The sequence below is a fragment of the Berghia stephanieae genome, chromosome 2, assembly GCF_034508935.2.
Source record: "Berghia stephanieae isolate SIO BIC M18660-M18661 chromosome 2, UCSD_Bste_1.3, whole genome shotgun sequence".
Classification (NCBI taxonomy): Eukaryota; Metazoa; Mollusca; class Gastropoda; order Nudibranchia; family Aeolidiidae; genus Berghia; species Berghia stephanieae.
The window spans coordinates 86,742,216-86,769,448 of NC_088361.1; the positions used below are offsets into that span (position 1 = coordinate 86,742,216).

General features: G+C 34.0%; 1 protein-coding gene across 2 annotated transcripts; it reads right to left on the minus strand.

Moving 5' to 3' along the window:
• Positions 1–1,278: 1,278 nt before the first annotated feature.
• On the minus strand, positions 1,279–24,314 carry LOC144965734 (dual specificity mitogen-activated protein kinase kinase 5-like). Of its 2 annotated transcripts, none has more exons than XM_078901375.1 (19): positions 24,221–24,314; positions 22,525–22,651; positions 20,987–21,035; positions 18,066–18,133; positions 17,176–17,245; positions 16,878–16,918; positions 15,950–16,032; positions 15,357–15,464; positions 13,730–13,769; positions 12,895–12,963; positions 12,175–12,256; positions 11,547–11,657; positions 10,380–10,453; positions 7,327–7,377; positions 6,835–6,906; positions 4,703–4,732; positions 4,252–4,382; positions 3,139–3,184; positions 1,279–2,493 (listed from the first exon to the last, which is right to left on the minus strand). In XM_078901375.1, exons 2-19 carry the CDS (start codon positions 22,624–22,626, stop codon positions 2,410–2,412), a joined length of 1,311 nt encoding a protein of 436 aa, XP_078757501.1. In that variant the 5' UTR covers positions 22,627–22,651; positions 24,221–24,314; the 3' UTR covers positions 1,279–2,409. The 2 variants fall into 2 exon arrangements, with proteins under 2 accessions (XP_078757501.1, XP_078757500.1); XM_078901374.1 differs by having other exon boundaries at positions 2,268–2,493; positions 24,152–24,255.
• Positions 24,315–27,233: the final 2,919 nt, after the last annotated feature.

The following is a 27,233-nucleotide window of genomic DNA, read 5'->3' on the forward strand; positions in this document are numbered from 1 at the left end:
TTTGTTTTCGCTTCTTTTTTTCCCCCCAAAATTTGCCACGATTTGCCAATTTTGGGAATTTTGCCAAAATTTGCGGATCGCCCTGATATTTGCGGCCGCAAAAAATGCAGATGACAGTCGTATTAGGTTTATAGATATCATAGATAAAAGAGAGATAATATGTTAGGCTGATCGATTAAGAAATGATTGTTTAAAGTAAGGCTTATTTAAATTTGCGTTGTTGATGGAATATGTTTTGCAATTGAATAAAGATTCTTATTTACAAGCTGCATCATCACAAGGTTGCAATAATACAGACACTAGCCGGGTTTGTTATGTAAAAACAAATATCTCCTGGTCTTTTGGCCAAAAGTTTATCATAATCTCTTGATATAGCGGGCGACATTATAGGCCTCTAAAATGTTTAACTGGAAATGACAATTTATTAAATTATATTTGCAAAAGGTCAGGATGTGACTAATGATCAGAAGTGCTTTAGGACTAATAATATCAATAATATATTAAATAACTATGAATAGCTATGTTATATTTGCATTAGATTTGGGCTTAATTGACGGGTCGGTAGATTTTCCTCCTTTTTGACAAATTGTCATTATCATCACTGGGGGACCTGTGCTTGTGTCAAGATGAAACATTTAGATAAATATCAAAATAAGTACACTGGTAGCGGGTTCCTCCTTTTCCGGGAAACCCTAAAAAACAAACATAGCTTTCTATAGTTACAAGATGAGAGCAACCTCCGTCAACTGAGAGAGAGAGAGAGAGAGAGAGAGAGAGAGAGAGAGAGAGAGAGAGAGAGAGAGAGAGAGAGAGAGAGAGAGAGAGAGAGAGAGAGAGAGAGAGAGAGAGAGAGAGAGAGAGAGAGAGAGAGAGAGAGAGAGAGAGAGAGAGGAGAGAGAGAGAGAGAGAGAGAGAGAGAGAGAGAGAGAGAGAGAGAGAGAGAGAGAGAGAGAGAGAGAGAGAGAGAGAGAGAGAGAGATTGAGAGTCCACTCCAAAATAAGACCGCAAAAGTCACATTGAAGAGAGAGGCAATATCCATTCACAAGTCTGATACTTGATAAGCTCCCAAAGCGAAAAGTCTTTTCCTAAAGTCACAAACTAAGTCCATAGTCTTCCATAAGAATGGTCCCAGCAGATGAATCCCATAGAAGTCCTTTACCTTTTGGATAGGGTGCTATTATAGTGAAAATCCACCAATTGTGTTCAAACAGCAACACTTAACTACATATAATATATCGTCTTTCATTATCTACAAATAATAACAAAAACAAGGGGTGTGACAGAAATAATTTATTTTAAAAATATTCAGTAACGGTCTTAACATTGTTGATATTTACAAGAACGATAATATTAATAATTAACAATAACAATATGAATATAATATGCTTCTGCTGCACACTGTGATGATGGTGATCATGATGATGATGACAACGACTGCAATGATGATGATGATGATGATTGCGATGATGAAGACAATGATGATGACAACGACAATGAAGATGATGATGATGATAAGGGTGGTTGTGGTGGACCATCATATCAATTGTATTGTAAAAATCTCATTTCTTATTTCTCTGTATTAAAATTTGTGACATGAAGTATGATAATAAGCAGAGTTTTGCGACTTAACTTTAATCGAACGGTTATTATCATAAAACAGAATTTACTGTTCAATCTCAGAGATTAAACACCAACCATAACAACGTTTGGGCTTGGGACTAAAGTTGATGTAAAGTTTATTAGTTTGTGCAGCTATGTGGTATTGTGATGTGACACTCACTTTCAATCAGAAGGTCCTGGGTTCGAGCCTTGCTCGGCACATAGTTGAGACTTTGGAAAAGGCTCTTTACTCACATTCTCTCACCGTACTCAGGTGTAAAACGAGTACCTGGTCATTGACAGCATTGTCTCTGTCAGAAAAAAATTATAATATCGCCTAACAGGTGTCTTGTTTCGTTCTATATGTTACGTTTTGCTGTTGGTCAGGGACCCCATGTGGTTGGTTCCCTTGGAGGCTTTTTTCAGAGAAATAGGTCAGCAAAACTGAAGCCGTTCAGATCGATTAGAGGATGGCAGACTAACCAGGGGAGAGTTGGATGGAGAGAGGTGGTTGACATCCTATGCTTCATGGGGAAACTCAAGAGGTTCGGTAGGTATGTAAGTTATATCACTTTAGTAATTGTGTGTCAAGCATCCAACTTCTGATTGGTAATCAGGAGGTCTGAGGTTCAATCCCCAGTTGAAGCAGGTTGACTTTTTGGGATGTTTTTTTTTTCTTTCTGTTTTGTCTGGAACGGTTTCATAACGTTTTTTCAGTGCTTATGCTCCTGTTCGTATGACATTATCATGGATTTTTGTTATGTATGACCCTCGGTCAGTAAAAATGAATGAATCATATGGCTATAACTTTAAGATGATACACATTTGGAAGCAACCATTTCAGCAATTATACTCGGGTCGAGTCCTTTTTGTCCATGAATGAACGGATGATTCTGGAAAAGGGAATTTTTTTTAAAAAGAATTAAAATCAATTAAATGTAGTTTATTGATATCATAACTGGTTTAAGGTCTGACAAGACACAATGAATAAAAAAAAGTAGCAACATATTGGATCGATTATCATGTAATTTTTTATCATCAATTTCAATATCATTTCTATGTGGCCTTGAATTATTTCAACATTATTCACATTTCTTTTAAATAAATTCTAAAATTCCTGCACATTTGCCTTACACCTTCCACTAAGTGCTCATCATCAAAAATTTAGGAGTAGCCATGACTACTGCAGACAGGATGTAGGCTTGAAAAATTAAAATATCGAAATACTTTTAAAGAGTGAGATGAAAAAGATAAATCAAAATGCAATGAGACTGATTAAAAAATTGGATAGACCAAAAGAATGTAAAAACAAAGAATTCATTTGAATGGGTAATTGAACAAATATTCTCCATTTCCATTTCTTGAACCCAATGGTTAAACAAGAATTACCTTTTGGGTTAAGAAACGTAAACTTAACTAGATGTAGTCTTAAATGCAATGGAGTGGTGTAGAGTAATAATATAATAACACTTTCCTGAGCATATAAACTAAATACTTTGAAATCAATTTTAATGAAAAATCAATGTCAGCACACTTACTATTAAATGTTGGCCTGCTAATCTCAATTCTGGAGTCTTGTGTAAACTGAAAGATGAAACAAAAACTTAAAAAATAAGAGAAAATTCTAATAAAATCAACCACAAAGGGAAATTGATGTCAAGTCTCGTGTTATGAAATGGTTCAAAAGAGTGATTAGATATGAAACTTATATTAAAATATAACACCATAAAAAACACAGAAAAAAAAGATTATCAACTCCCAATTTGCTGTTGACATCAGATGTGTATTTGATGGATTATCTATACATTCCTTTGTGGAATGCCAAGGTGACGATGCCATGTGAAAGGGTGTAGTAATAATAATAATAAATAACAATATTAAAAATATATTTCTAACGAGCCTAAGCATCCACTTTAAAGTGCTCTACAGTGCTTTACAATTAACTCATAAGCACAAACACAGACACACAAAACAAGCCCACAAATCTATTCTAAAAAAAAGAAAAAGGTTGGGGATCAACATTGTTCCGTGCTGCCAGTGTTAAATTTTTATCATCAAGAACAGAATTTCTGGCAAATCTAAAACTAAAAATTGTAAAACTATTTTCTACAGACTGATATACGAGTAATTTGCAAACCTTTTTTTAATTTCAACATAATTCAATCACCCATTAATTCAAATTAATACTATGAAAATCTGCTAGGTTGTAATACTCAGTCTTAAACTGACCGATTTTGTTCTAAAACTGAGAGAGTTCCACAGGCGCGGAGCTGTACAGTTAATAGCATTTTGGTGAAATTTATTAATGCAGTATATTTCTTTCATTTAAAGAGATTCTGATGATCTTAAAACACAACAAGGGGTATAGATTTCAATGAGGTCTTGTCTTAACTCACTCAACCCTAATACCGACCATATCCGTAGTATACCCGGGGTTACTTTTACCCCATTTATTACATTTTTCTCAGACAAATTAGAGGCGTCGTATCAAAGCTAATTTTCTTAATTTTTACACGTTAATGATAGTTGAATTAAACTATCTATGCACATGCTCATTTTTATTACATTTTCTCCAATTTCGAAAAGTGGCAAAAATTTTTAGGATTGAGTGAGTTAAGTAATACGCTTGTTTTTATTGTGAGTGTACAAACCATTTACTGATGAAGTCTATGAGATGAGATGAGAAAGACTCTGGCGGGAGTGTCAGCTGTGGTTCTTCAATGATTGTTTTCATCACCATAAATGGTTGGATTGGCACTGCCTTGTCTCTGTTTTCATTCAACTGAAATACAAATTTGAGTAAAAATATTTGGTTTAAAAAGCTACAAAAAAAAACAAACAAAAACAATTAAAACACACAAACAGCATTACATGTAAACAACGCTATCATAAAATATCAAAATATAACAAATAAAATATTACAACAAAACACAATTTCAATGCCAATAGTAGTAGTGTAGTAGTGGTAGGAGTAATGCTAATAATGATGATGATGATGATGATGATAATAACAATAATAATAAGAAAAAACATTAACAATAATTGTAATCAGTTTTAATGCATATTTTCTATCTTAATTCAAACAAAATTATTAAATCTTACTGTGTAAAAAGGAAATTTTCCTGTGATGAGCTGAAAAAAAAAGTATGAAACAATGTGAATAAAAAATATTGTCAAGTATCATATGTGTGACTGGTTGAGAAAACCCGGAAGGACGTGCAAATTTCATAAATTGAGTTATATATGCAGTGGTGATCATTTACCACTTTAAATTTTCTTTCTATGTCTATTAGAACCCAAGTTATGAATTTTTTTCTGAATAAAATTTGTTACTATGGGAAACACTGAAAACAAAGAAAAATCAAGTTAAAAAAAAAAAAAAAGTGAGCTTTTATACAGCGCAATATCCACTAAACATGCTAAAAGCGCTTTACAAACTTTAATCTTTTCCCTTTATTTCTTACTGAAATAACACGATTGTCATCAACAGATACTGCATTTTTTACATTATCAGATAGAATAGACACCTTAGAAGATGCTAAATGAAAAATAAAATATAATAAAATATTTCTCTTGAAAACAAAGTTGTTTTTCTTAAATATCTGATAAAAACATTCAGATTGTTTCCCCGTTCTGCATGGCGATCCAACAAAATAAGCAAAATATTTCTCATTTCTCAAGATATTGGCATGATATTTCATACATATCATGATGAGTTAATAAGTAACCCTTGTATACCATGTTTAATCAGATATAAACATAATTATTTTATATTTCATTAATCCTAAACGAAAAAATAATTAAAAGTACAGGAAACTAAGACAATTGAACAGATACCGTACTGACTAGGGTAAAAGTAAAAACGTGTGACAGATTATTTAAAATTGTATTTTGTATTGATATCAAAATTTACATTGAAGAGACAAATACAGATTATTTCCATTTTATTATGATAGAATGAGATTCTGGAGCAAGATTGTCCAAACTGAAGGAACTGAGCCGATTGAGGTTGATCAGTTGCCATCTTAATTAACTTGTCCTTAGAGACGTAAATCTTCCGATGTAATAAATAATGTATACTAAATGTATATATATAAAGGAAATGTTGTAAATGATGTAAAAAGGTAATAATCAATAAAATGGTAAAGACATTCTGATAGGTAGAGTTGTGAGGAAAGTAGAATTTAGGGATCACAACATAAACAAGACCCATATAACCTCCTATCCAGATTCCTGGAATCTAGACATGTTTGGTTATGAAGGGCTGTATATGTGCGCATTTGTAGTGAATGGAAAGCCGTGTGAAAATCCTTTCGTTTGATGCATAACATGATAAGGTTGGGTGTGTAAACATGGAGTTGTTGAGATCCAAAACAACTTGAAATTTAGTACAAAAATCTAGCTATTTAATCCGAATTTTGCGACTGACATGTCTTACAAAATCAAAAAATAAACTGACATGTCTTACAAAATCAAAAAATAAACACATTTACTTTTATTTTCAAGCTTTATTACAACCATGAATAAATTCTTAAATGGTTTAAGAAGCATTATTCATTATTCATAAAAATCAAATATTTAGAAAAAATTCACTTTATCTTCAATGTTGGCTCATATCTCGAATCGAAGCTTGCCGCATCCTTCCGGGTTTTCTTAAGCAGACTTACATATATGTAAATCACCACAAACCATAAACCTCCAATCTAATGTTTTTCACCAATTTTTTAATAATTACAATCACACAGAATACTCTTTACTTAACCGTGAAAAAGTCTATCTTGAAACTATTATTATCGTATACATAACGCAGCTGACAATAGAAATAATCTTGAAGTGATTACATTCGCTATTAATCATCCACTCAGATTGAATATTCTCGAATATTTGTTTATCATCCATCAATTATAAAGAACATAATAATTTCATCACAATCACCCGCCAAAAAAAAATGTGATGTCATAAATAATTTATTTCATACAATGTCAAAATTCATAATCTTTATCCCTTTTCAAACTTCATTTCTTCTCCATATGTAATTTTTAAAAAAAGTGTATCACTGGTCTGCAGGTTGCAATTTCTTTGTGTTTTACACTTAGCCATTAAAGTAATGGAGGTGATGGTTGGGGAGGATTAGAGGAGGTGGGGGAGGACAAAGAGAAGGAAGAGGAGGAGAGAGAAGAAAGGAGGTACATGAGAAGAATGAAGAGGAGAAGATTAACATCAAAATAAATTACCTCAAACAAGGTGACACCAAGACTCCAAACTTCAGCTGGTGTTGAATAGTCTTTACCTTGAATTCGTTCAGGCTGTGGATTCAAAAAAGTAAAAAGAAAGATTATAAAGGAACAAGTGTGATCAAAATTATGATAAATCATCCTGCAAAAAGTAAGCTTTCACATAATCTAAAAAAAAAGAAAGTGTGCTGTGTTTTGTTTTTGTAGTTTTTTTTTTTGTATTTTTAATCAGCAAAAACATTTACATTCAAAACAGATTGAAAATAAATAGATACAGAGAAAAATAATAGCAAATGATGACTACAATGACAAAGACGATAACAACAGTAGCAGTTTAGCAGTTACCCGTACAACTACTTTTTATTGAATTCACAATTAACCCCCTCCCCCACTAAACACCAGCAACACACACACACACACACACACACAACCACCACACCGCCAAAACTCCATTTTACATCATCATTGACGAATATTTTAAAAAATACTTACAGCCATGTAAGCATTAGTCCCAAGGAATGTGGTTGCAATGGACTTGACCAACTGAAAGAAAATCAGATCTTCAGATCATCAAAAATGTATAACGTGGATTAACGATGTATTCTCACTAAACAGATTGATGTAAAACTTATTTTTCTGTATTGATTTAAAGATATGGTTGTCTTTCTTTTTCATAATAATAATAATAATAATAATAATAATAATAATAATAATAATAATAATAATAATAATAATAATGATGATGATGATGATGATAAATAATAATAATAATGCTGAAAACTTATATAGCGCTATAACTCCGAGACACCAGACTCTAAGCTCTTAAATTACAAATTACTTAGGCTGAAAACATAATTATTTACACACACAAGCACACACACACACACACACAACACAACACACAACACAAACCAAACCTATCTTGCTTCTCATACCATCTACTAAAATCGAAACAGATATGTTTTAAGTAAACGTTTAAAAATAGACAAAGATTCTTTTTCACGAATGCTCTGCGGTAAGGCGTTCCAAATAGAGGGTCCGAAATGACAAAAGGATCTCATTCCAGCATTTTTCCAAACTCGAGGGACAAATAGTTTTGTGGAATCACTGGCCGAACGTAAAGGGTGGGGTTTTGAATATCTTTCAATTAGTTCCGAAAGGTAGGAAGGGGCATTACCTTCAAGACAACGATACACTAAAACACAAGCTTTGAATTTAATCCTTTTCTCAACAGGCAGCCAATTCAGGTCATGAAGTAGAGGTCCGGCAGAGTCGCACCTATGCTTCATGAATACTAGTCTGTCAGCGCTGTTTTGGACAATCTGAAGACGTCTCAGATTGTATTGCGAAACGCCAAACAACAGAGCATTACAATAATCCAATTTCGATAGTACGAGGGACACAACCAGATGCTTGGTCACATCCTCAGATATGAACCGTCTAATGGAAGCAATCTTTTTTAGTTGGAAAAAGAGAAATCTAACCAAATTATTAACCCGATGCTCCATCGACAGTCCAGAGTCTAAGAATGTGCCAAGGTTTTTCACTTTGTCAACAATTTGAATGGAGGCATCTCCCAACTTCAAATCTGTTTCACTTTTCCACTTCCTGTTCCCCACATACAGCACCTCCGTCTTATCATCATTCAGTTTCAGTCTGTTCTCATTCATCCATTTCTTAACACTTTGGATATAATTTTTACTATTGGCTCATACTTCTTGTAAATTTCTCGTATTGGAAATGCAGTACAATTGCGTATCATCAGCGTATTGATGGTAAGACAGACCAAAACTTCTGATGATTTTAGACAGAGGGCCAACGTACAGAACAAAAAGAACGGTTCCAAGTACTGAACCTGGGGAACCCCACAATCAAGAAAGATTTCCTCAGATCTATATTCATCCACCATAATAATCTGTTTACGATTAAACAAATATGACCTAAACCAATCAAGCGCTGCACCAGACACGCCATAAGTAATTTCAAGACGTTTGAGAAGAAGATTGTGATCAATAGTATCAAAAGCAGACGATAGGTCAAGCAAATTCAGCAAAGAACATGAACCATTGTCTATAACAGAGAGGAGATCATTAACAACCCTAACAAGTGCGGTTTCCATCGAATGATTTTGCCTATAAGCAGACTGAAATTTTTCTTCAAGACAATTATTTTTAAGATGAGACAGTAATTGTTTCAAAACAAGCTTTTCTAAGATCTTAGAGAGAAAAGGAAGATTAGAGACAGGGCGATAGTTTTTTAAGTTCTCTTTATCGAGATCAGGTTTTTTCAAAAGAGGTTTGACATGAGCAACTTTGTAAATGTCTGGTACAGCACCTGACTGCAACGAATTATTAACAATACATGTAAATGGTGTTAAAATTACATCAATGCACTTTTTTAGAATGGCCGTATTTACGGGGTCTAAATCACAACTTTTAGTCGGAGACAACATAATGCAATCACATAATTCAGCTTCAGTAATCTTTGAAAAATATGTTTATGAATCACCATGAAACTTGTCAAATGTAGTATGAATCGATTCAGATGACAGTTCTTTCCTGATGGTATCCGTTTTTTCTTTAAAATATTGACCAAAGCGAGTTGGTAGATCTGCACGATCGATTAAAGATGGGAGAGCTGATTGCGCCTGTTGTCTGATGAAGATGAGGGTCCCAGACAGAGCAACTATATTCTATTTAAACGAAGCCTGGCAATAACAACTGTTTACAATGAGAGTTGTGTTCACTCTTTTATTTTACATAATTTAGACCAGAGGAGGAAGAAAAGGAGGAAGAGAGAGGGGAGAAGGAAATAAATAGTTTGCTTTCTTTTAATAATGATATCAAAAGATAGGAATTTAACCCTCCACTACTCCCCAAAGAATAAATAAATATTGTTATAATTCTAACATTCCACCTATGCAAGGAGTTAATTTACAGGTTTCTATAAAAGAAAATACGTTTCAGCCATCACAAAATATGAAGACCAAGAGAATAAAAAAAAATGTATAGTCACAATTTTGTAAAAAACAAAATTACCCCCCTTAGATTATTCAGTACTTGAACATATGTATATTACCTCTCAGTTAAAATCATAGTTTGATACTTCTGCACTTTTGGGGGATGAAAATGCATAGTCTACTGGTTATTAGCATCTGTACTTCTTGAATTGTATAAAACTATCTCTCGCTGAAAAATCTTTCTTTGTTGGGGCCTCAGAGTAAGGAATAAATTTGATATATCAAAGACACACCCGAGCTCAGCAATTTTAGGAAACTTTCAAAAAACATTCCTATTCAGACAGGCTTTTGGGTAGTATTAGTATTTGCGTTTTGTGTTACCCGTTGTCTTTGTATGTGTAGAGCCTTAGAGCACTTTGTGGATCTGCGCACTGTATAAATGAATTATTATGTTACACTACGTTATTATAAATAATGAGTACTGTTTGAAACAAGATGCATAGTCCAATCTAAAATTTCAATTTTCTCATAACTTGGAAAATGTGTCTTTGCATGTTTATCCCTCTAAGTCATCAGATGTCCTCACCTGGGTACTGACACCAAAATCACAGAGTTTGACTTCACCTGTATGGTTGACTAATATATTGGATGGCTTGATATCTGCAAATTTAAAATCATTGATAATTTGATCACTAAATTAGTTGTATAGAGTCTTCTTTCTTTAACTAAATAAAAATGTAAACACGTTTGGTTTATCTATTGTTCAAAAATATTTTTGTCAAAATTTCCAAAAGATATTATAGAAAGCTTCTCTGCCATTTGGAGAGATTAATATACATCAATTTGAAGATAAAATGTGGACTTCAAAAGTTGAATAAAATGATAAATTAATAAAATTTTACATAATTTTCAAATTCAAAACTTGTGTAAGTAACGCAATAAACAATCAAACTGTTTTACATTCAATATAATTGTTGTCCATAATTTATCTCAAGTTTGCTGATATTAGAGGAATGTATTTGTAACTGGTCATGTCCAACAAATTAATCACTATAATGAGAACAAGTCACATAAAATCAATATTTCAAATGGTCTGACGATTATTATAAAGAGAATGCAACTCACAAACATAGAAAACAATAAACCACAAAACTAAGATAACTGTTCCATATGATTTTAATTGATCAAAGGATTGAATTAAAAGACAAACTCATTCATTCAATATGACAACCTGGACTATCCAAATACATTAGTCACTGCTCTCGGATGTAGAATTTTCCTTTCCCTTTTTTATTTCACATTCATGAATTATTTTTATACTGAAATGTTATTCACTTGACCATGAGCTTTTTTTTTTAAAGCGCAATATCCACTAAATGTGCTCCAAGTGCTTTACAAGGGGTCACCACCAACAGCAACACTTAAAATGCAGACGTGACACGATGCCTGTGAGGCAATGTTACAATTTTTTTTGGACAGAGACAATGCTGTTAACGTCCAGGTACTCATTTTATGCCTAGATATTGTCACAGAATGTAAGTAAAGGGCGCTTTCCAAGGACTCAATTATGCACTGAGCGAGGCTCGAACACAGGACTTTCCGATCCGGAAGCGAGTGTCCCACCACAAGACCACACAGCTGCACTAATGAAACCTTGCCTTAATTTACTTTAAAAACTTGATTATGAAACTGAACTGTTTTTGTTAAGAACTGGTCACTAATGATGATCAACAAAGACAACACAAACAGTTACCTCGATGTAATATTTTGAGATCCCACATGTAAAACATTCCCTCGAGAACGCATAAACAAATTTGTCCCAATGCTGGCTCAGAGACTGGAATATAGTTGTCTAACGAACATCCTGTGGATTAGGAAATGAGATTTATTAAATTGAGACAACAACAAAAAAACTTTTAATAAAATAAATGCAGACGATAAAAGAGAACTTAATTTCAGAATATCCAATTTAACCCTTCATAGGCAGGAACCAATTTCATTCTATTGATATTTTATTATTTTCACTGAAGAAGGAGGAAAAACATATAATTGAAATATCACCGACTTTTCCCTTTGTAAAATAAATAAATATACATCTTCATCTTGCAACTAAAAGGTTGGAAGAATATAAGTATTGAATTTTCCTGTTGATTAAAAAGCATCTTTTATGTAATCAGTTTGTATGTCTACAAGGTTAAGTTCTGACTCTAATCAGAAAAAAACCCAAAACAATACAATTTTTCTTCTTTTTTATTTTCATTATGCTTTGTGTGCAATTGATTAGGATATTCTAAAAGGAGCTTATTTCATCCAACAAATTATTATTACTACAATGAAAAGGGTTTTTTTTGCAACTTATTCAAAACAAAAACCAAACTTACCATTCATAAATTCTGTGCATATACAAATCTTATTCTCATAAAAGAAAGCCCCGTAGAAAGAAATAATCATCCTAGAATTGCACTGAAAAGAAATATGGATTTTAAAAAATCAGTACTATTTATCATTCTACATTGCACCAAGAGGAGAAGTTTGACTTTTACATGTCTTGAAAGTGTGTTTGTTTTAGGGGCTTTTACAGCACTTGAGACACATTTAGGTCATTTCAACGCCAGTAAAAAGGAAGAAATGGAATACTCAAATAATCTAGATTTACAATTGAAAGTGTGGATTCCAAGAGCGCACTATCAGTGTCCTTAATTTGAGATCACCTAAACATCTCATCCAGACACAAACACTGGACCCTACTAAGAGGAATACACTCAAACCATTATATATTATAAACAAAAAATATATCAGTACATAGCAAAGAGATGATTTACAAGGGAAAATAAATGCGTCTCCCTAAAACTATAACTATACATTTGATTGTTTCCAATATAAAACAAGTAATCCAAATCCAAGACAAAGACAGAAAGCGACTCGGAAAATGGAAAAAAGAAAAAATCCGAACCCACGCAATCTGTCCGGAAAATGAAGACATCCAGATTGTGGAGTTCCAAATTTGAGACCTGATTGTAATTGTTTCATTTCTTTTTTTAAAATTTAATACACAAAAGCAATGTAAGAAGTACAAGAAGCCCCCATAAAGACTCACTCACTTTGTACAATATTTCTAACTCTGATATGATCTGCTTCTGAATGGCCACCGAGATATCTAATACAACTTCCTGAAAGAGAGAGGAAAAAAAAAAGGAAGACAATAAATTTGCATTGCATAATTGCTCCATGTTTCCCTAATGTTATGTTTGTGATGTAGATTCTAGTATGGGAAAAAAACCAACAAATTTCTAAAAGAAATAGAAAAGTATTTTCATCATTAAGCATCTCCAAATCATGGGCAAGAGGAGGTTCTCTTGACATTTGGAAACTTGAATTCAAAAAGTATAACGTCAAATTTTTATAATTCTTCAATATTTTATTTTTAAAATAATAAAAATAAACATAAATTGTACACCCCACAACCCCTCACACACACACACAAACTTTGATATACAACTGCTTAAGTATTGTTGTTTGTCAATAATTAGCTTCAAAAACTTAGTGCAGAAATTAACAAAACAATTGCACTAATCACCTTGACTTATGTTTCGAAAATCAGGCTTTTCTGTTCATATTGTTAAAACCGTTTACAAACATACATAATATAAATTGTACATCTTATATATTTTAGAGTGATTAAAACCAAGTTAACCACCATAAAAGAATCTTTATCATAAACTCAAAGAAGACCAAAAGAAACTTCTTTTGGGTTAATAGAAAAAAAAGGCAACAAATAAAGATACTGCATTATTCTTATTAATTATTCTATATCATTAATGATCGTTTAAGTTCAAAAAGATTTTAAAAATTATCCTCCATTTCAAATTCAACACAGTAGTACAACAATATCAGGCCCTTTAAATTATTTAAATTCTCTTCCCCTCATTCACTGACCTTGGCTGCCATGATCCGCTGAGAGGCTTCATGTACAACCCTGAAAACGAATGGTAAATATTAAGAAAAGGTAATAAAAATGGTTGAAAACAAAATTGGAGGGAAAAAAGAGGGGACATTGCGAAATAATTATCAATAATAAAGTGGTCAACTTTTCAACGAGGTAAAGCGCACTACTATCAGGACCCAAAAAGGCAGCAGGGATGTTTGTCTATTATAAAATAAAATCTAGGCTTAGATTTGTCTGATTCTTGTTTTATTTGCTAGTCAAAAATCATAATCCTGGGATATGCCAGGGTCATTTTCATGCATATCAACAGTCCAATCTTTTTTTTTTTTTTTTTTTCTCCAGATAGCCAAATCAGGACAGCCCTGATCTTACCAAGACAGTTCGCAGCTAAGCAATAAGAAAATTTGTAAAAATGAACAGTATTATACCTCTTAATGTTAACATATACAATATCGAAAAATGAGAAGAACCAATTTTAGTCAAAACATTGAAAATATGTGAATAGCTTACTTTATGTTGCTTGTTATTCTCATAATAGTTACTACAATATTTTACTTATTCTGTAAACTCAATGAAAATTCAAATTTGAAAAGCTTTGTACTATGCATTGAGTATCAAAAATATAATAGTAATGTTGTTTCAATTAATAGCTCATTCTTTAAGATTGGGGTTATTGCCACATCAATGTTAAAAACTTGAGCTTGAGGGGGTCTCATGTCTGGATATTTTTAGTGGCATTATGTTGAGGTACTTGGCATCACTATAACAAAGAAAGTATTGGACTCGAACCCTCAGGGCAGAAGATCAAGGGGAAGGTGACGAGGAACATGGAGAAGAATTAAAGAAGCTGATATACAGAGAAGTGGTAAGACATGGAATGAGATAAAAAAAAAGTTAGCTCAGGATAGAGAAGGATGGAAACTGTTTGTCCGTGGCCTATATCCTGACCCAGGGTGATAAAGGCAATGATGATGATAACTTGGCATCAGTTCTATTCCACACCGCCTTAATTTTTTACAGATTCAAAGTAACCATGCTACGTATTAGCCACTGGATCAATAGATCAGGATTGAGCCCATTCCTCCACAATGACCATTTATAGCAATGATTTCCACATAGCATGGCTGCAAGTAGATCAGCCAAAAAAGCCTGAAATCCAATTCCAACAAATTTTTTAAAAGCCTGAAACTTATTTTGAAATGTCACCCATTGACTCAAATAAAAATAAATAAATATTTAAAAATTCACTTTTTTCATCCTCAAGGGGAAATTTGTCTTTTGGGTCTATTCCAAGGGAAGACTGGAATAACCCAGGCGACAGCCACAGTGCAGCACAGCAAAGTGAGCTAGGGCTAGGTGACTTGCTCAAGGCCACACAACGAGGCGGGTAGTCGAACTTAGTACCTTTTGGGTACAAAGCAAAGATCATACCGCTGAGCCACACTGGTATTATGTTGAGATGATCTAGATGCCAGAAATAAATCAAAATCCATTTCAAAAAGCTGTAAAACCAACCTAAGCCAGAAATCTTGCACCCACCCCAGCAGGCAGTAACCATGACAAGTTTGACTGTATTTTTGACCACCAGAATAAAATTTTAACAGATTAGATACATACTTGTATACTCGTCCTCCATTTCCTTGTCCTATCACATCGAGGTAGCGAAGACTTTCTTTGTCAATCTTGCCACCACTTAAAATGCTTTCAAAACCACCATGTTTCAATCTGTGATAAAATAAAATATAAAAATTAAATTAATCAATAAATGTTCCTTTTTTTAAAAAACCGAGAGGTTTTATTTAGCTCATTATCCACTAAACAAGCTCAAAGTACCTTACAAGTGCTGTGAGCTGACAGCAAAATTAAATATGTAGGATCTGATAAATGCTATTACAATTTTTCTTTTTGACAAAGGCACTGCTGTTATCAATCAGACTCATTTTACATCTGGATATGGTGCAAAAAGAGAACAAAGAGAATTTTCAAGTGACTCATATTTATGCCACCCACAGAAAGACTCAAACATAAAGGTCACAAGCTGATTATCATATGAAAGCTTGTGTCATGGGGTTAACACAACCCCTAACCCTTATCCTGCTGCTCAATTCATATAAAACTTGATATGCCATATAACAATATTCATTACGTCATCGACAAAAAAATATGGATTTTTTTTTTCTGCTTTCATGCTTAAAAAGAGTTCCACTTACGCTGCACATTGCTTATCATTTTGATCTGGGATTGTATTTACAGCTTCTGGCTTCTTCTCCTCTTTCTGACTTCCTGTTTTTATCTGGGAGAAAATAAAAAAGTCGTGAATAATGAACATACTGTTACCTCAAATTAGGTTATGTCTATCTGTGTTAAAATGTTGGAAAAAGGAAACAAAAAATGGTAAAATAGTTTCTTTGAGAAAAAAAATATTGATTCGTGAAGGGTGCTGTGAGAATTTCTAACAAATGAAGAGACTAAGCCAATAAATCATTTAAAGAATGAAAAATGTTTGTAGTAAGATGTGCGAGCCAAGCTTTTGTAATTTGGTATTAAAAATGACAAACTGGCAACCCTGTGCTGCATTACCATCATGTCATCTGATGACATGACAAGGTGTTGGTGTTAACTGCAACAGACTGGACAGCAAGTCTCAGAGTCTCTCTCAGTTCAAAGTATCGGTCAGCAACTGAGAAACTGCGGTAAATGTGCTCTGGTGGTGTAGAGGAAAAATGCAGAATATATTTATGGATAGAATGCAGACACTTGCTGCCAATTGGTGCTTATCATGGATGCCCTTTGCTAAAATCATTGAAAATGTTTTTCTTGTAAATTCCACATTATATGAAAATATTTCGTGCAAATCTTCCCTTCATCAAATGGTATCAACCTTCAAGACTTCATTCAAGTCATAGAAAAAGGATGCATATCCATCTAGCTTCCCCTTAACTACTGCCTTTAACAGCCAATACTTCCATCCAGTTTCCTGGCTTATGTGTCACAAGAGATGACATTATTGTGGATAAATAAAGATTCAATGTTAAATCTGACATCACAAGTTTTCATGTTTGGCCATGAATCCTCTATATAAGTTATGATCTTAGAGGAAGTTCTTTTCAGTCAGCATATATACCTTACCATACTAACCTTCAATCCATGTATATTTCTATTCTGTGGAGTTTTACCATCTGAAAAAAAAAAAGAAATACAAAAATAAAACATAAATCTTATCCACCATGAAAAAGTATGTTAAAACTACAGTGACTGATTCACATCTGTAAAAGTTAGTAATACCCACTACCATTATGATATAATAATTGCATTGAATTTCATGTAATAAACATAAAGAAAAAGGAGGTGGAAAAAAACAACAACAAACAAACAAATAAAAAACAAAACAGAAATACATATAAGAGTGAAAATGAAAAAAAAACAATTAACTTACGTTTAGGAAATATAAAAAGTGGTGGGAAAAGGCCTCTTTCTTTGTCCTCAACGCTCATTTCACCAAAATACTGAAAAGAAACCATACACAATTATGAATACATACTCTCGATTTAGATAAATCAATAACAAAAAAATAAATAAACCAAAAGGGAAATAAGAACCAAAACAAGGTCTGAGAAAAGTTTGTGGTTACATGTTTTTTGATGCAAATATGAGTTGTCCGAATTCAACATCAAATTTGGTGAATTAATCTATCAACTGATTTTCAGTAAGGATTATCTCTTGGTCATTATATCCACTCTCCGAATTGAAATAATTGACGACGATAATAATAATTACAATTAATAATAATAATAATAATAATTAATAATAATAATGATGATAGAAAGAAGAAGAAGAAGGAGAAGAAGAAGAACAACAACAATAATTTATTCTTTTTAAAAAGATGGGTTGGGGTCAAAATTGTTCTGTACAGCTGAAATCAAAATATATAATTATTTTTGCAGATTGATAGACAAGCAAAAGCCATCTGGCTGCCTTTTTGCCAGATTCATATCTCAAAAGATTTATCTCACTCATCAAGCTCTGTTAATTTCCAGAAGACGGTAGCATTATATAACTAAAATAGATGAATGATTGCAAATTCTCAACTAGTAAAATAAAAATCAGAAAAAGAAGAAGAAGAAGATGAAGAAGAAGAAAAAGAAGAAGAAGAAGAAGAAGAAGAAGAAGAAGAAGAAGAAGAAGAAGAAGAAGAAGAAGAAGAAGAAGAAGAAGAAGAAGAAGAAGAAGAAGAAGAAGAAGAAGAAGAAGAAGAAAAAGAGGAAGAGGAAGAAAAAGGAGGAGGAAGAAGAATAGATAATGATGAAACAAAACTCCAATACTTACATTATTTAGCATATCTTTCATTTCTTCATCACTTCTCACAGTTATTCTGTCCCCATCTTCATCCTCGTCTTTAAAAAAAAAAAGAAGGAAAACAAAATTGTATGTTTCATCGCCATATGAATAGATTATAAGGCCAAGAAAAAGGATATTTCAAAGAAGTAATGTAACACAAAAAAAACAACCAAAAAACAAAGATTGTTTTTCAGTTAAAAAGGATTCAATTTTCCATTGCGCAGAGCAGGACTCAAACCAAAGATGAGTGTCATATTAGAAGACCACAAAGCGACAATAAAGCTTAAAGAGAGCTTCTCTGTCCATGGTGCCTGTCTTATGTATGGTGAAAGCTCACAGGTGAAGCCAGTTTGCCTTAACTTAACAATAAAACCCACTTTAGAGTCAAAATTCCGACAGGCCATTATAATTATAACCAAAATACCTGCCCCCATGACGTGTGCTGGAAAACTACTTTACCCACTTAATTACCCATTTATTTATATATACACACATACCAAGCTATCACCCAGCTGTTCTGTTCTCTCTCTGTCTCTCTTACTTTCTCTGTCCCTCGATTCTCTCTTCCTCTCTCTCTCTCTCAACCAACCCCTCCCTCCCTCCCCCCTTTTTTTTTCTTCCTATCAATCAATCAATCAATCAATCAATCTATCTATCTATCTATCTATCCCCAACCCCATCAGTGCATAAAAACACAATACGCTAGTATCTATCTATCTGTCTATCTCTATATACTCCACTTTCCTGTCATATCGATACCCGACCGTTCCGAATTTCCTTCCAAAAGATACGACCACCGTTCTAACACCTTGCCCATTGTGCTGACCACGGGCGTTTATCCCTTTCAGTTTAGTTCGCCAGTTAAATCTAGCCAGTCTAGTGATGAGTCACAAGCTTTACACTGAGAGAGGGAGACAATTTTTTCGCCGTTTTGATCGATTTTTTCTGAATTTCAAACTAATGTAGTATGTAGTAATGGCATTATTAAGTGTAGCAAAAATATGTTTATACTACCAAACAGCTTATTAACAGAGTTTTCATTGATTATATAATCATAATTATGATGTTGTTAAAAAGCAAGAGGGATAACCCATGAAATTGATACATAAATTTAAATGAATTAAAATTTTTAAGAGAATATCTTAAAATGTTCAACACTTTAGATTTTAAAACAAAAGTAATGGAAATGATGTTGAATATCTGTAGAATGTAGACATATAAATTTTATACCAGTAGATTGAGGCGTTTTTGAGATATCAGTTCACCTGTAGGTAAAAGTAAGGATTTTGAGTAAGGTAAAACTGAAATCCAATCACAGCATTGTCTTAATATAATTTTTTAATAAACCTGAAACATAGTCAAATATAAATCACTTATATTTATCACAGAATCAACGATTTATAAGAATTCCATTAAAAATTGTGGTATAAGGACATTCATTTAAAGACAATCAAAACCAATAAGAAAATCTTAAAGAGCACTAATAATTTTCATAACCTTATTTTTGAGATATCCATGCCCATTACTTTTTTTATATACTTGACCTGCACCTCTTTTAATTTGTGTGCCATATAGACTGCATATAGCACATCACTGGTGAAAGATTAGGATCATATTCACCTCATTAAGTATTGTTTCTTGTTCAGAGTTTTCTCACAGAACCAAAGGTATCAATACCTGCATCGCATTTCTTTAAATTATGTATCAGTCAGATACATTTCTCGCAAATTAAAATATTGAAATATGTCAGAATTTCTCATTTATATTTATGGTCAATTGTTGATAACGACTTAAGAGTCTTTTAATCCTCTCAGCATGGCTCTGTACTCTTTCACAAGAAATTCGACATATTTCATTTGTACTGGTGTGATGACCGTCTTCAGTGTGTCTCTCCATGACCTGAACAGAACATAAATAAGTAAATTTAAGAAATATCTAAAATTTCCGCTTTAATTCAATGAAATCAAATTAAATAAATGTCTCTTATCATCACTATCTAGTTTTTTTTTTATTGGGTTTCTAAAATATCATGAAATATTCTCCTCATTGTTAATAACAAAAATAATTATTGAGATTCCTTTCTACATCTACATAATAAAGTATATATCATATGAAAGATAATTTTATCTACTTTTCTCTGATCCCTCACACTTGATGGTAAAAAGTGTTGGTTTGATATTTTGAATTTTTAAATATTTCTTAAACTTATAATTTTAATATTTATTTCATAAAAAACTTTTATTATTCAAAAGAGCAAAACACACACTTACCATTTAATGATGTAAACAAAAATAATTGCGTCTTGTAGATGAAAAATTGGCCTTTGTATCCATATATGTTTGAAAATTATGAAAAAGATGCTGCGTCCACAACGGGCTGAGAAAATTGAGTATTTTGATGAAATTTCTACTACTCTCTGCCTGAGAGAAATATTCAAAGCAATGAGATTTACCTGCAGACATAATTTATTGCCAATGCACCCCGTCTTGACAGCTGTTATCACTGTGGCTGACAGTGGATTGTTTCCATTACTTGACGGTAGCCAATGGGGGAAGAAGTAACTAAACGGCTGTGTGATGAAGGGTTTGTACCCGAAACGTCCATTGTCTATTTTGTTCCCATACGAAGCCTCTCCATTTCCGGCTTCAGGCAGCCCCTACCGTTTTCTACTTTACCCATGACTGTATACGATAAGTTCCAACTACTTTACTTTAGTTATCATATATTAACAAACCAGCCACCTTTCATTTAGTCCTAATATAATTTCTGTGTCAAAAAATGTTTAAATTACAGTTTGCTTTTCCTGTTGAGGTACAGTCAAAATGAAAATATCCAGTACTTTGCGAACTAATTGAAGGAATGGATGAAATTAATTTTCTTTTCAATGTTCTCAATTTTTTAATACTTACATTCAAAGGCAGTATGGGTCAAATGGGGCATAATCCTTGATAAGATTTCCTGAAATCATAAAACCAAAGCATTTTAAATATTTTGTAAAATCCCACTTTTATTTGTAGATATTCGTTTCTCGTTATACTTTTTACCTTTTTAAGATTTAGCCCATTGACATTGGTTAATTGATCACACTTTTACTTTTATACTATTCAATCTTTGTAAAACTGCTACCATTTTTTAGGGAGCGGTATAACTTGTATTACAACTACTTCTACTACTACGTCTATTACATTTCTATCATCTCTTTTATTTCCCATTAATTTCTAGAAATATTCCATTTCTCAATACGATGACCTGCCATATTATTCCTATCATACATTAGGGACTCTCTACTCACACATTGACACCACACTATTGTTTCATTCATACTCCAATCACCAAGAAATACACTACACTACAATTCTCACTACATTTTTTGTTTTGATTTCAACGTTCCTTTGTTTATTGTTTTGGTGGCTTTTGCTGGGTTTATACCTAAAACATCCATTGTTTGTACTGTTTCCATTCCAAGCCTTTCAAAATTTTCACCTATTTGTTAGTACCATTTTATCGACTTGCAACGTTAGAGTCAGATCATATTCAGTGTCTTGGCATTTTCATTTCTTTAACAAACTATGATCAAAACACCAACCCCTCATGCACGGATACTAAAATAATAAATAATACGAGAAATCAAATCAAAAATACCATAAATTAATAATAATAATAATAATAATAATAATAATAATAATAATAATAATAATAATATATAATAATAATAATAATAATAATAATAATAATATAATAATAATAATAATAATACTTTATTGCATCCCAAAAAGGAAATTTTTTGTACAGACGTGTTATAATTTACACAATAAGATAAAAATACAATGGAAATAGGATGTATATATATAAAAAAGGAGCAGCTCTATAACCAGAGCTGCGCTTTTTAATATGAATAATTTCAACACTGTAAAATAGTTAAAACTGTCACTCTAAATTGAAAATTGAAAAGATTGCAAAACAAATAAATTAATAAATTAATATTTATATTTTAAAAAAGTAAAAATGAGAAATAATTATATAAAATGATTATTGCTTGTTGTTATAAAGCCTAATACTGGACGGCAGAAAAGATTTTCGGTGTCTCTCTGTTTTCGTTGAAATAGAGAAAGGGCGACCACTTCTTTCTGACATAATAATTGATGGTCTTAGTGGATGATACTGGTCATTTAATATTTTAGTTATTTTATTTATACAAAATTTCTTGTTAAAAATAATTTCCAACATTTACACCAATTGATTTGATTTGGTCACTTTTTGACCACCCTTAATTAATCCAAAAAATTTTTTTGAGCATTTGAAAACCTAACTAAACCCTCTAAATTGAAAAGCAAGTTATGGATGTCATGGATACAGAAGAAGATGCATACATACAATCAACCAAAACATTTTTTTTTTATTTTCCAAAATAAACAGTGAAAAATCTGACGACCTAATCATAACCTACCAAGGTCTGCAAGAAAGTGACTTCATTGGGCCTAACAGTCCAGTCCATATCTTCACCGCTGTCAGAGTGAATGCGGATCGTCATTGGTGTCTCATCCATCATTGATTTTGTGACAAAGTCTCTGAAACTGTAATGGAGTTGAAGTTGAAGAAAAAACGCTGTGATTATCCCCAGACACCTGTCTATAATAATGAAAATTCGTTATCCCCAGACACATATTTGAAACTCCGCTCTTTTAAACAATTATCCACATTCCAGAATATGGAATGTTTCCAAATGCACATAGAAATAAGGAAAGTTAATAAAATATCTATAAAAACATAAAATTAACCAACATTAAATCAGTTGTTACTACATATACACAATATGCGTCGACTTCGAAGTGGGTGTCATGGCCGAATGGTTTAGTCGTCTGCCCTGGAAGTTTTACAGGAATCGACGTTGTGGGTTAGAATCCTGGTTCCGCCACTTTTTTTTTTTTTTAATTCCGTCTTCTTCGTATAGAACGTTTCAAGGGATAAATGTCCCATCCATCCTTTTTTTTTTTTTTTTTTTGAGCGAGTCTATTCTTTTCTCCTTTTTTTTTCGGCCTTTTGTTCCGTTTCTGAGCATGAATTTCTTAAAATTGTTTTTATTTTTAAAAAACATTATTGTTTGTTTTTTTCTTCCTCTATCTGACCATTTGGTCGCTCTTTGAATATTTCTGTTTAATTGCTTTTTAATTATTTATTCTATTTAGACACTTTTTGAGATCGGAGTGACGACGAATATGACAATTTGCTAGAAACTAGAAAGGAACCAAGAGAGAGAGAGAGAGAGAGAGAGAGAGAGAGAGAGAGAGAGAGAGAGAGAGAGAGAGAGAGAGAAAGAGAGAGAGAGAGAGAGATAAAAAAAAAAGAGGTGGGGGGAGGATGGATGGGACATTTATCCCTTGCAACGTTCTGTAAAAAGAAGACGGAATTTATTTTTTTTTTAAAAAGTGGCGGAACCAGGATTTGAACCCGCAACGTCGATTCTGGTAAAACTTCCGGGCAGACGACTACACCATTCGGCCATGACACCCACTTCGAAGTCGACGCATATTGTGTATATGGATTAACAACTGATTTAATGTTGGTTAATTTTATGTTTTTATAGATATTTTATAAACTTTCCTTTTTTTCTATGATGTGCATTTTGGAAACATTCCACATTTTGGAATGTGGATAATTTTTTAAAAGAGCGGAGTTTCAAATATGTGTCAGGGAATAACGAATTTTCATTATTATAGACAGGTGTCTGGGGATAATGACAGCCAAGAAAAAATGATGTTTCATCCCTTACTTAGAAACTGAGAACTGGAATTAGGTATTTTGCTGTGCAGTCAGAAATAAGAAGAATAAGTTATAAGAATAAGAAGCAGAAGTTATGACAAACTCCTTGAAGTGTGTGATTATAATCTGTGGAACTTTACTTTACTTTTACACAATACTCATCATCATCAGCAGCAGACTTCTTATGTATCGAACTCGATGTCCTTTTACTTTTAGTTTTATGTCTTAGTCTTAGGCCTAGGCATCTGCTGACGAATGTCACTCCATTCACTTTCATGAATCCAAACTGACACAAACGCGACAGCTAGGATTACCTAGAAAATCGGCAGCAACCGTGACTCTTTTGTTATTGACTTATTTTACTTTATAACCTCTGATCATACCGTTCATCCGTGGATTGGGGGCATTTTCCTTAATTTTGCGTGTTTGTTTGTCCTAAGTAGGATCTAGTTTCTTTTCTTATTTCTTTAATTCAACTCTAAATTGCCACCAGCGTCGGAGAGCTCCACAGATTTTGAACTTACATCAAAAAGAGTAACCTTCATAGATTTATAAGGAACCATAGAATTAAACGAATGAGAATACATACAAAGCCTAAAAAGTGTCCACCAATGAAAGCATTCAGCGCCATTATATCTTGGGCTGGGAATGTAAGCATTACCATTCATTCGGTCTCTATGTCAACATAACGACACAAGAAAAACAACAAACAATATCAAAATCCACAATAAAATGGTTCAGAACTGTTGCGTATATTTATGCCACAATGAAGCTGTCAAAAAATGAAGTTAGAGAATGTGTGTAATCATGTATTATAATAACCTATAATGTGTATTCCAACCACCACATCATCACTGTCACTGCTACTACTACCACCATTACCACTTCATCACTACCACAATTACTACAACCACCACCACTGCATCATTATCACTACCACTACACCACCACCACATCATCATCACCACTACAACGACTACCACTCCATCATCATCACTACCACTACTACTACACTATCACTACCACCACTATTACAGCCGCCACCACCACATCGTCATCACTACCACTACTACTGCAACCACCACCACCACCATATCATCATCATTACCATTACTACTACAACCACCACCACCACTACTACTACAACCAACACCACATCATCATCACTACCTCAACTTCTACAATCACCACCACAATATCATCACTACCACTACTACCACAACCACCAGCACCACATCATTATCACTACCACTACTACACCACCAGCACATCATCATCACTACCGCTACTACTACAACTACAACCACCACCACATTATCATCACTACCACTACTACTGCAACCACCACCACCATATCATCATCATCATCATTGAAATATTTTTATAAAAAATTGAGCTTTATATAGTGCAATATCTACTAAATGTGCTCAAAGCGCTTTAAAAGGGGTCCCTGGTCAACATTTAACATGTAGGACGGGACATGACGCCTGCTAGGCGATATTACAATTTTTCGGACAAAGACAAGTCTGTTAACGGCCAGGTATTCATTTTACACCTGAGTATGGTGAGAGAATGTGAGTAAAGAGCCTTTTCCAAGGACTCAACTATGCGCCGAGCGCTAGGCTCGAACCCAGGACCTTCCGATCTGTAAGCAAGTGTCATACTACTAGACCTGTCGGATCGTAACGGGCCAGCTGAGAGCAACACCATTACCACTGGTCTACCGTGCAACAGGAATAGCCCCACCACACATCAGGAGGGAAACTCATGCCCAAATACAAAAATACAAACAGGAAATGGACCAGAGACACCCCCTTCATGACCACAATTGCCCCAAAAGCAGGCTCAAATCAAGGAAAAGCTTCCTCACAGTAGAGAGCCTTCACCCAGACCACTCAGCATGCTCCCGCCTGGACAAATGGGTAGAATGGGACAAGACAGCAAACGATGCCCTCCAGCCCCCAACAGAAAAGCTCCCAGCAGGCACAGACCTCAAGAGAAAAGACTGGATGGCGTTGAACAGAGCTAGAGCAAAGGTGGGAAACACCGCCACCAACCTCTTTAAATGGAAAATCTCACATGGCACTGAATGCCCATGCGGTCACCCCAGACAGACCATGGACCACATCCTGTCCGAATGCTCGCTGGGACCTCACTGCACCAATGCTGACCTGAAGGAATGCAACCAGACTGCCCGGGACTGGCTGACTCACTGGCGCGACAAGATATGATGATGACTACTAGACCACATAGCCGAATCATTACCACTACTACTACAACCACCACCACCACCATATCATTACCATTACCACTACTACTACAACTACAACCACCACCACATCATCACTACCACTACTACTACAACTACAATCATCACCACCACCACATCATCATCAGTATTACTACTACAACTACAAACACCACCAACACCACATCATCCTCACTACCACCAGTACTACAATCACTAACACTACCATTAGGTTTCATAAATAAGGTTCTATTTGGTCACTTTTCACATCGATCACTGGCCTCGAGTACGGCTGTGCTTCAAGCCCCCCCCCCCCCCCCCCCCCCCCACCCCGGGCAGTCTTGACTTTGTCTTCTTCCAATATCCTTTTCTTTCAAAATCATCCCTTGTCCTTTGAATTGTAGGGCTGGTCTGTTGTTCATCGTCTATCATGTCTTCTAAAACTGTATTTTTTTTTTTTTTTTTTTGACTGGCATCCCATTTTTCCTTTCTACTAGCCCTAAAATGACCTCTCTCTCTCTCTCTCTCTCTCTCTCTCTCTCTCTCTCTCTCTCTCTCTCTCTCTCTCTCTCTCTCTCTCTCTCTCTCTATTTCTCTCTCTCCCTCTATCTATCTATCTCTCTTCCTCTCATTTTGTTCATTTATATATTTGGTATGATATACTAACCACCCAATCAATCGCTCTCTCACCGCCATCCCCATTTTAAAGACCTTTTCGCAGTTACTATTACTATCTATACACACATACACACACACACACACACATACGCACACAGACACACACATATCCTCACAATCCCCTCTCTCTCATTCTTTCTCTCTCTCTCTCTCTCTCTCCCTCTCTCTCTCTCTCTCTCTCACTCTCCCCTCTCTCTCTCTCTCTCTCTCTCTCTCTCTCTCTCTCTCTCTTTCTCTCTCTCTCTTTTTTTTTTTTCCCCGCCTGCCTTATCTCGCGCCTCTTCTTGCATCCACAGTCGACGCCCTTTCCTCACATTTACAATGTTTCCACATTTGACGAAATGTGATATTTTGTAAATTTACATATTTTGTGTTTCTGTTTTTTGTCTCCTGACGAAGGCCAAGGGCCGAAACGTTGTTTGTTGTTTGTTTGTTTGTTTGTTTGTTTTTAGGTGTTTAACGGCGCTTTC